The following is an 11,558-nucleotide window of genomic DNA, read 5'->3' on the forward strand; positions in this document are numbered from 1 at the left end:
ATTTTACAGTATGTGCAGTGAAAGCCAGGTGGAGTTATGTTACAAATGGACAGTTTCCTTGTTGGAAATACAATTTACTGATTCCTTGTATTGCTCTATTAGAGTTTTTCTTTGTCACTTTTAGGCATGCACAATATATAATTTGAACATCGCCATCGCAATGTTCGGATGCACAATAGTCCTATTGAAGGATATGTAATTGTTTTTTTGGTTTTTTTTTTTTTTTTTTTTTTTGCTTCATAAAACCAGCAAGTGTGCAGGGACATGGCCTCCTGGATCCCTTTTATCAGAGCTGGGTAGAATATCCAAAAATTGTACTGAAGTAAGAGTAGCATTACTTCAAAATAATATTACTCAAGTAAAGGTAGTTAGTTACCATCCAAAATATGTACTCAGGTACAAGTAAAAAAGTATTTGGTGAAAAGAATTCTCAAGTAATAAGTAACATTGTGAGTAACTGCTTAAAATATTTGATTTATAATTATTATTATAATTTTTTTAAAAATATGGTACTTTTTTTTCTCAGCAGATACAGCAAATACTTAATTTTTTACCGTGCTTTAAAAACTACGTGATTGAACAGAGTGGCATGATAGAAGAACAGCAAGATTGAGTCCGATTAGTATAATGGAGTCATGTGATTATTGTTGCTACATCTCATTGGTGAAACTGGTGGAGCTACTGTTGGCATCCGTGACAAAAATAAAATCAATGTGTAGAATAAAGAGGAAAAAAGTAACGACTTTAATTCAGGCCAAAGTAGCGAAGTAAGAGTAGCGTTTGTTCTCCACGAATCTACTCAAGTAAATGTAAAAAGTACATTTTTCTTAAAGTTACTTAAGTAAATGTAACAGAGTAAATGTAATGCGTTACTACCAGCCTTACTACTCTTCATATACAGCAATCTTCATCATTCATAAATAACCCCTTCAGCCTGAAATAAACTCATTATATAAATACAATGTGGTTATGGTGAGTCAACCAAAGTATGTATCCAAATTCTTCCAGTTTTATATCGCAATATACGTATATCGCAAACCTCCAAAAAGTCGCAATGTCAGTTTTTTCCAATATTGTTCAGCCCTAGTCACTTTGGTACATTTCTCAGATCAGAATTGAAATTCTCAAAACTACTCGTTCAATTTTCATAACATTGTGTCACTTGTGCACATATAAAAAGCAGCTTCTGGTTTCTTTGAACTAGTTGCAAATGTATTGGTACATCCATGCAAAGATTTTGTAAATTTCGCTGATGTTTCCTACATTATCTATTTCTCATGTCACATTGCTCAAAATGTATTTCACGGGTCTCTATTGAATAGTCTCACCCCCCACAACATTTGGGCATCAGTTCATTGCATAGGTCTTTACATTTTTTTTTTTTTTTTTTACAATTTAAGAGAGGGACTCAGAATTTTGACCCAAGAACTGGATTTTGCTGGTAACTTACTGTGTTTTGCTCATTGTACTAGGTGTTTTGAGAAATGCGCAAATTCCTCCGCAAATGGTGAGAATGATTCAAGAAATGTACCAAAGCAACTGAAAAAAAATGTAATAGAATAAACACCGGAGTGTTAGCTGGGATATGCTCCAGCACCCCCATGACCCACGTGAGGACAAGCGAATCAGAAGATGAATGAATTAAGATTTCACAATGACTCTGTGAAGTTTAACATCGAGTAGCCTTTGGTGTCTGTCAATAAGAAAAGACAATAAACCCCAATTGATCAGTTTCAGTTTCTGTCAACTTGTGGTTGGTACCCACTTAAAACCATCACACAGGTATTGTATATTTCTGGGATCGCGAAGCCACCAAGCCTGACCTATGCAGTATTACAGTTTTTCTCAGTCGCTTTGTTACATTTCTCAGATGGGAATTGAAATTCTCAAAACTAGACGTTCAATGTTCATAACATTTTGTCACTTGTGCACAACAAAAAAGCAGTTTCTGGTTTCTTTGAACGAGTTGCAAATGCTTTGGTACATCCAGGCAAAGAGTCTGTACAATTCTCTGATGTTTCCTACATTATCTGTCGCTTATGTCAAATTGCTCAAAATGTATTATCACAGGTCTCTATTGAATAGTCTCACACCCTACGACATTTAGGCAATAGTTCATTGCATAAGTCTTTACATGCAAAATGGCTGAACGTGTTGTCATCATGCGTCAAGCATATTTCTCGACATTTTCATTACTATTTTCTAAATCTGTCCTGAAGTTGTATGGCTAGAGCACAACACAACCTTACAATGTTTGACAATGAAAGGACAAGAATTTGGAGAGGGTCAACAGCCAGAGAGAAGAGGAAGAGGAGGTGCATGGTGCAGGACTTTGGAGGTGAGGCAGAGGAAGAAGAGGACATATGCGTGTTCCTGATGATATAAGAGCAACACTTGTAGACGATATTCTCAATCATAACTTTTCAATGTCTAAAGCTGATAAAAGAGTGCAGCGAAATTTTGGGAGAACATTTTCAATCACCAATTCTTCTTCCTTTATTTATTTGTTATATTATTTAATTATCTTTGTGCTGCATAGTGCCATCATTTTCACTTCTGTATCGCAATGACATGGTCTGTCAACAAATGTTATAAACAGTAAAAATGTAAAGTAAATCTTGTCCATCTTGTTGTGATCAATCTACGCCACCCACGCACACTAAGGTGTACCTTGTAATTGACAATAATTGTCATCAAAACTTTTTCCCTCTTTTGCATCAGAGCATCTCTCCAGGGTACAGTTATATTGACAACAAGACTTACCAATTTTATTGTCTCGTTCGAGCACAACGACACAAGGCCTATCATTATGATAGCACAGACATGTTCATTGACTCAGAAATTTAATTTTGAGAGATGGACTAAGGATTTTGAGCCAAGAACTGGATTTTGCAGGTAATCCATGGTATTTTGCCACGTGTACTAATTGTTTTGAGAAATGCACAAATTGTGATGCAAATTGCGCAGGTGATTTGAGAAATGTACCAAAGTGGTCGAGTAACTAAACTAAACTAAACTAAACTAAACTAAAACTAAGTATACATACATATATTGTGGGTTTTTAACAATACTTAATAATGTTTATAATTCCATATGCACTAGAGGATGAAATAGCAAAGTTCGGAGTCTCAGTTGCTGAAACAAAAATGTGGGAGAATGATGCCCGTACCATGGTGCTGCTGTGCAAATTTGAGTTACTGGGAGCAACCTGACAAGTCAATGGCAATGGCAAATTTTTCCATTAGTACGTACAGTGGGGCAAATAAGTATTTAGTCAACCACTAATTGTGCAAATTCTCCCACTTGAAAATATTAGAGAGGCCTGTAATTATCAACATGGGTAAACATCAACCATGAGCGACAGAATGTGGAAAAAAAAAAAAATCACATTGTTTGATTTTTAAAAGAATTTATTTGCAAATCTTGGTGGAAAATAAGTATCTGGTCAATACCAATAGTTCATCTCAATACTTTGTTATGTACCCTTTGTTGGCAATAACGGAGGCCAAAGGTTTTCTGTAACTCTTCACAAGCTTTTCACACACTGTTGCTGGTATTTTGGCCCATTCTTCCACGCAGATCTCCACTACAGCAGTGATGTTTTGGGGCTGTTGTCGGGCAACACGGACTTTCAACTCCCTCCACAGATTTTCTATGGGCTTGAGACTGGCTAGGCCACTCCAGGACCTTGAAATGCTTCTTACGAAGCCACTCCTTTGTTGTCCTGGCTGTGTGTTTGGGATCATTGTCATGCTGAAAGACCCAGCCACGTCTCATCTTCAATGCCCTTGCTGATGGAAGGAGATTTTCACTCAGAATGTCTCGATACATGGCCCGATTCATTCTTTCCTTTACACGGATCAGTCGTCCTGGTCCCTTTGCAGAAAACCAGCCCCAAAGCATGATGTTTCCACCCCAATGCTTCACAGTGGGTATGGTGCAATTCAGTATTCTTTTTCCTTCAAACACGAGAACCTGTGCTTCTACCAAAAAGTTCTATTTTGGTTTCATCTGACCATAACACATTTTCCCAGTCCTCTTCTGGATCTTCCAAATGCTCTGCAGCGAACCGCAGACGGGCCTGGACGTGTACTTTCTTCAGCAGGAGGACACGTCTGGCAGTGCAGGATTTGAGTCCCTGGCGGCGCATTGTGTCATTGATAGTAGCCTTTGTTACTGTGGTCCCAGCTCTCTGTAGGTCATTCACTAGGTCCCCCCGTGTGGTTCTGTGATTTTTGCTCACCATTCTTGTTATCATTTTGACGCCACGGGGTGAGGAGGGAGTTGAAAGTCCGCGTTGCCCAATGACAGCCCCAAAACATCACTGCTCTAGAGGAGAGCTGCATGGAGGAATGGGCAAAAATACCAGCAACAGTGTGTGAAAAGCTTGTGAAGAGTTACAGAAAACGTTTGGCCTCCGTTATTGCCAACAAAGGGTACATAACAAAATATTGAGATGAACTTTTGGTATTGACCAAATACTTATTTTCCACCATGATTTGCGAATAAATTCTTTAAAAATCAAACAATGGGATTTTCTGGTTTTTTTTTTTCACATTCTGTCTCTCATGGTTGAGGTTTACCCATGTTGACAATTACAGGCCTCTCTAATATTTTCAAGTGGGAGAATTTGCACAAATAGTGGTTGACTAAATACTTATTTGCCCCACTGTATATCCCCTGGCTATCATGATGTTACAGTAGGTGTAGATGAAAGCCTACTTTAAGTGCACTCTATTTATCTTCGAGACAGCGATATAGCATACTACCAATAAAACGGGGCTTATACTGTATATGTATTGACTATCAATAAAAACTAATATTTTAGCTTTGGACCAACTACAAAAGTCAGGAAAAAGTGCATCCATTAATTGTTAATTGATTAACATTTCTGTTCACGTCTCAGTGGGAAATTGCAAAAGTTTGAATGGAAAAAAGTCAAGATGAGGAAATAGATGCAAAAATGTAGATAATGTCACAGTATAAAACAAATGTTATCATTTTAATTATTAAGAACTGCAGCAAAGAGATGAATACAGCAAAACCTAACTGGAAAAGGTTTCAATACAAATGTAGGTAAGAGAAAATCGTACTTTTGTCTTTGGCTCTGGAACATTTCAAGAGACAAGTGAGTGGAGACAGCCGAGGGATGATGGAGTTGTTTATGAGTAATTAGTCTTTATAGAGAAAGCTTGGACTTCCTTTGTTTTGATTGGTGGGATTTGGCCCCAGGCTAGCAGATTTTCACACGCATTATTTCCTATAGAAAGCTTCCATTGAATAAGAAAGACACAAAAGAACAAAAAGAATGACACAATGAACAAGAATGAGGGGGCATGAGGCAGTTCAAATCAGAAATGTCTTTTGAACTGAATTGCAACTACGTGATGCCACTACAGAGCAAATGAGGTAGTCATGTGACTGTTCATGACGCAGCGCACTGGCTGGGTAAAGGAGGGAAAGATGGATGGTTTGCAGAAGGAGGCTGAAAAACCTGATATGATGGTGGAGATTTTGGTACAAACAAAACTAAATGCAACGGCAGTCCAAATCAAGCTGAAGTATCGGGGCAATGTTATTGATTGACAATTTGTGCCTCATTCACGTCATTCGCTGGGAGTAGAGGGCTGTAGCCTTATAAGGCAACGTTGGTGACTCAAACAGAAGAGACAGGGGCGGGAGAGCGAGAGACAGAGAAGAGAGCACGAAATGAGATGGGAGGCGTGAATGGAATGAGTAGAGAAAAAGGCTTTTACAGAGATACCCCAAGCTGACCAACTAGACATAGGCCGGTATCAGATTCTGACGGCAGGACGACCCTTAGCAGAAATATCACCGTCATGATATAAAATTTAAGCTCTAAAATATATTATATTGACAAAATGGGGTTAAGAACAACTGTATTTCCATTGAATTATTATTGTTGTTGTTGTACAATTACAACCAATTTGTTAAAGTAATAAACATTTTGCATACTAACTTAATGTTCATTAATGAATAAAGATTTGTTAAATCACAATTTCTCATTACTGTAAGGTACTTTTAGAACAGATGTGGTTTACTTATGGTGTTGTCAGGGGCTCCCTGATTCCTTTAGTCCTTTTTGGTCAGCCCTGCTACAAAAACAACAACAACAACAAGAAGAACAAGAACAAAACAACTAAACATACAGAAACCATTAACAACATAGCTTTGTCAGCTTCCCAATTACTGGGTGAACAATCCATTATATTGTTTAGGCTTAAACAGAATCACAGCTAAAAACAAGAAAATGCTAACTAAAATATGAATATTAAAAAAGGACTGGGACTTGCATCCACTTAGCTTGTGTATAATTAAGATTAGTGTTGAGAAACAGCCAATGCCTTGGATTTGAGGAGGTTATTTGGTTCTTTCTGTCTGTTCTGGAAATGATCTGGTACATTTGAAAAAGTTGCCACCTTGCACAGACCAACATAAACTAAAAATTAGCAGATCGGTGGCTTTGTCTTTATAAAAAAAATAGCTGTTTACCAGTCTAGTGAGTTTTATCGATATCTGATACCTTTACTTTTTAAACCCTTGAGATACCTTCAAACCGGTAACCATCCCAGCATGGTTAAGATTTGGGAACTGAATTTTAAATAGGCTTAAGTAAATCCCCTCTAAACATAACCAGACCAGACACAGCAAGCAGAGCAGTAGGATAACTGTAATTAGTAATAATAATTTTTTAAAAAGCTGTTTATTCCATGGATACAGATTGCGAGTTTGACTTATCTATCTACAGTAAAATTCTTGTTGTGTAGGAAGGCCTACTATAGGGTGATAAATGACAAAAAATCTAATTGTTTATAAAAACAAACTGTTTATGGGATGCAATGACAAGAAGGGGCGAAAGAATGTGCACATTTCAGGTTATTTTGTGTCCATTTGCCACCTTATCTGGCAGCTGCTAGAGTGCAGGGCAGGAGCACAGGGGGTGGACTGTGTGAAGCAGGCCATTGTTATCCGATACCAGAAGGTGGGTATCAGAGCTGTGGGTCACAAGACACACACGACATAGAAGGGAGGGCCTGATATACACACGCACACACACACACACACACACACACACACACAAGTCATTGGCATTAATTTCGGCCAAACACATTGTAAAAATATCGACTAGTGGGAGGATAGAGGATAACAGAAGCCGAGGGCGAAGGTTATAATCTGAACAGGTTACTATTGGACACGTTGGCATGGATGACAATGAGAAGGACACAGTGAGAGGCATAAACCAGTGTGACTGCAGGACATCATGTACATCTGTTAAGCGGCTATAATAAAGTCAATCGAGGGGGCGGAGCATTTTAACTACGTGTTTACAGCCACGCAATAAGGACCTGTTAGTATACTTCTGCTTTAATTAATAACTGTCATGAGACAAGAACTTACATGGCCGATGATTTTTTATCTCATCATATCAGAGCCCATTAATAAAATACCTGCCCTGACAACGTGGCAATATTTGCACTGGACGCCTGACCTTGTCCTATCTGCAGGATTTGGCACCTCCTGCCAACAACAACAATCGACAGATCTATGATTCATCTCTTGCAGCATACAGTACACAGAAGTACAGTAAATGACTAGTTAAACATTAAGTGATTAACTTTATATTACAACGTCTCCTCATAGCAGGCGGAAGCCGACAACCGTGAAGTCTTGGCGTAGGCAATAAAATGTTAATGCGCTACAAGTGCAACTTGGGCTATATTTCTGATATCTACTTGTAGAAATATTAGGAAATTATGTAGGATCCAAAATGCCATTATCATTTATTGTATTCTTCTACCTCATGTGGTGTGTGTGTGCTGGGTAAATTTGGGTTAGTCTTGGCTCAAAATTTTCTACTTGAAGTTGGCAAGTTCTCCCTTTCTTGAGTTTTCTTAAAAAAAATTTCAACCAAATTTCCAGACACACACACGAAAATGTTTAGCTGAAACTTATCATAGGCTTAAAGGTTAATTCTTGTTCATGCTGGCTAGCAGGTATGTCTACACACTCCTGCCTGGGTTTTGAACGAATGACAAATATATAGGATTTCATTTGTTTTTCACACTATTGACTTGATCTATATCCTCCGTCCCTCCATCCGTTATGTACCGCTTAACCTGGAGTCGGGTCGCGGGGGCAGTAACTTTAGCAGGGAAGCCCAGACTTCCCTCTCCCCAGCCACTTCAACCAGCTCCTCTGGCAGGATCCCAAGGTGTTCCCAGGCCAGTTGAGAGATATACTGTAGTTTCTCCAGCGTGTTCTGGGTTGTCCCTGGGGCCTCACGCCAGTGGGACATGCCCGGAACACTTCTCCAGGGAGGCATCCATGAGGCATCCGAACCACATGCCCGAGCCAACTCAGCTGACTTTTCTCAACGCGGAGGAGTCGCGGCTCGACCCGGAGTCCCTCCCGAATGACCGAGCTTCTCACCCTATCTCTAAGGGAGATCTATATCCTGTATTAGCCTGTGTGTACACTCTCTTGCAAATATCTGCCACCATTCAAAGTAAATCTGATTGACCCCAAATAAAGTTATTGCTGATAATTAGTGTTGTGTCCACAACAACAGTACTTGGAATTATGGCCAAAAAGTTAAATCTTCATTTCATTAAAGCTTAACAAAATTTCCAAAACACCCATTGAAAAATATGTCACGACTTCATGAAAAAAGGACATATAGTTTTTTCATAATTCCAAAATACATTTGGTGCAGAAACAGCAGTGCCCCCCCCCCCCATGTACCCATGTCATGTTAATGCACGACATCCTGGAAATAAATTAGAGGGCTAGCTAAACTCACCTCCTCCATTTTTGTAGCAAAGGTAAGGGAAGCGCCACACGTTGCCCAAGCCTACAGCAAATCCCACGCAGGACATGATGAAATCCATCTGTCTGGTCCAGGTTTCTCTCTCCACTGCTGGCAGTGTAACTGCCCCCTCATTCCCATTCCCAGCCCCATTAACAGCTCCATCCTGGATCTGTGGCAGACCAGCTCCTCCACCCACGTCGCACCCTGAGCCCGCTCCAGGCACATCCACCAAGGGGTGAGCTGGTCCCCCACCCTCCCCCTCAGACAGGTCCCCCGCCTCCAACTGAGGGAGGCCTATTTCACCTGGACAGGAAGAAATGGGAAGATAGTGAACCATAGGAACGCTAAATGTTAAAAAGTCCTGATCATGCGTGAAACCTGCCATTTAATAATAAAAATGTAATACAATAGTGCAATAGCACTCAGTGTTTTATACAGCCTTCCAGCTACTTCAAGAAAGCAAAACGGAGAAAAAAAAAAAAAAAAGGCAAGAAACGCCCATCAGAACATCTGAAATTTATTGTGCAACCACATTATCTGTCATCCTTACTCCCCATCTCAACAAGATGAAACAAATTATGGTAATTCAGTTGTACATGTCGTATTGTAGGTCAGATTTAAGGTGGAGAGTTTGAAATATATATTGTTTAACATATACTTTAAACATCCCCTTCAGGTTCCGAAATTACTCAGCATCATATCTTCAACATGCAACCCTGACAAATTGTGATGTTTATACTCATGTTGCAGTTGCGTTGTCATCACCGAGTGAAACCTCCCCCAACATTCATTGTGCCTATCAGCGCCTCAGTCACAATGATTTGTGTGCTGCAGCACAGAGCAGTTGATTGACCATGCTGTGTGTGGACCTCAGGCTAGCTTCACTGCTGTTTGTAACAGAGCTTGCTTTGATATACCGTATTTTGGATGCAGCACACTGGAGTGTGCACAAATACAAACATTTATGATGATGAGTCATCTCTTTTTAGATGGGGTTCAACCAGAAATCTATATGTCATCTTAACAGGCGTACAATTATGTGCAATCGGGGCAGGCAGCACGCATTTGGATGCAAAGTGAGGCAGCTCAATCCAGATCAGAGCAGTTTGAGGTGTGATCAGAAGGAATAAAGTGAGCAAGATTATGGCCTAAATTTACCTTGTGACAAAAAGATGATGAAATATATACATCCTGCAGATTTTGCTAAGAAACAAGCGAGATTGTAATGGAATTAGGATGATAATTTTCCTAACTGGAATTACAATTAGGGAAAATCTCATAATTCTATGAATTCATTTTCTACTGTTAATCTTGTTCAAGGACCCCATTTTAGCTATCTTTGGAAGAAAATCACTGTACTATCAATCACACAAGCTATTGATAATTGATCAATTTCCCATATATACATGTTTTTGGCATGTGGGGAAAAAATGGGAGTATGCAGAGAAAACCCACACAGGCATTTGTAAACTCCACACTTAGCCTGAGTCGAACCCACAACCTCTTACTGAGGGGTAGACAACATCAACCCATTCATTTTAAATTTATAACCTATTGGAATTGGAAGCAACAAGAAAGTTTGAATTTGTTGAGGTAAAGGATGTCAAACTAATTCAACCATTTTCCAGTCATTTATAGAGATTTCATTGAACTGGTCATGCATGCATGAGAATTTGAGATGTGGTAACAAATAATTGTTTTGGTGCTGAGGCTACTTTCCATAATGCTCAAGCTGTGACTCACACGTGATACATAACGACGATGCAACATACTCACCTCGACTACTTTCTCCCAACTCAGATGACATATTGTTGAACTCTTACAGCCTCCCCCCAAAAAAGGAGAATTGATTTTTAAACGGGGAAAAGCGAGCTGGCTGTTGTATATTAGACAAGGGAGGGTAAACGTGCCGAGAGGCAGATATATATTTAGCACCATGCAGTGCGCCCCAGTTGTCTTTTCTGGTTTTCTCAGTTTACTTCGTCTCTTGGAAATACAAAAGATACAATTAAGAATGAATCGTTTTTTTCACACGTTGGAACGCCTGAGCAAAGCCAAGAGATGATTTTTGTTTTTTAAAAAATGTCAGCAGGCGCCGTAGGACGCAGGAGACTCAGAAGCAGTCGACGAAGCACTTGAAGGTAAGCCTGAAGAATCTCATGGGGGACCTTTAGACGAAAAGGAGCCGGTGCCTAAGAGTGATCGGGTTCGTTAAAAAAAAAAAACTATTTTTGAGCGAGTTATTCCAATAAGCCGATTCAGGAGTCCGAAGTGGTGGTTCTGGTGATGCCGCGGTGCGACAGACGCAGACTGAAAGCGCAAGTGACGTTCCAGACGCTGCCGTCACCCCTCCACCTCGCTCCCTCCCCCGTTGCCGTGGCGTGATTGGCTGATGGGAGCGCGCACGTACACAGCATCATCATCATCAGAACCCGCTTCGGTACAATGAGAGAATTCCGTGGATGGATGGCTTGATTGCAACGCATACGTCATTGCCAGAGTCGCGTGAATGAGGCTTTCAAAACGCAACTTTAATTTGGTGACATGAGGGTGCACCTGCAAACCGCCAAGCAGTCCTCACCATCCTCTCCAACGACACACTGTCAATATTCATTGTGATACTCTATTAAATTAACTACGCTAGATTTCATTGAGGAAGCATTTGAGGCGCTTGCATCCATCCGCTGCCTTGAGTTAAAGTACTAACTCGGGGTTTAACTCATTCACT

At 40.0% G+C, this 11,558-nt stretch overlaps 1 protein-coding gene across 3 annotated transcripts in view; it reads right to left on the reverse strand.

Annotated features, from left to right (window-relative positions):
- Positions 1-11,141, reverse strand: part of LOC130912244 (sodium- and chloride-dependent creatine transporter 1-like) — a 30,964-nt gene extending 19,823 nt beyond the window's left edge. Inside the window, exons 1-2 of one of the 3 annotated variants that reach the window (XM_057830174.1) lie at positions 10,607-11,141; positions 8,822-9,133 (exon numbers count right to left, since the gene is read on the reverse strand). In XM_057830174.1, coding sequence (XP_057686157.1) covers positions 8,822-9,133; positions 10,607-10,637 — 343 coding nt within the window. In that variant the 5' untranslated portion in view covers positions 10,638-11,141. The other 2 variants (XM_057830175.1, XM_057830176.1) reach the window with 2 other exon arrangements.
- Between the last annotated feature and the right edge of the window lie 417 nt (positions 11,142-11,558).

This window comes from Corythoichthys intestinalis, chromosome 2 (genome assembly GCF_030265065.1).
Source record: "Corythoichthys intestinalis isolate RoL2023-P3 chromosome 2, ASM3026506v1, whole genome shotgun sequence".
Lineage (NCBI taxonomy): Eukaryota > Metazoa > Chordata > Actinopteri > Syngnathiformes > Syngnathidae > Corythoichthys > Corythoichthys intestinalis.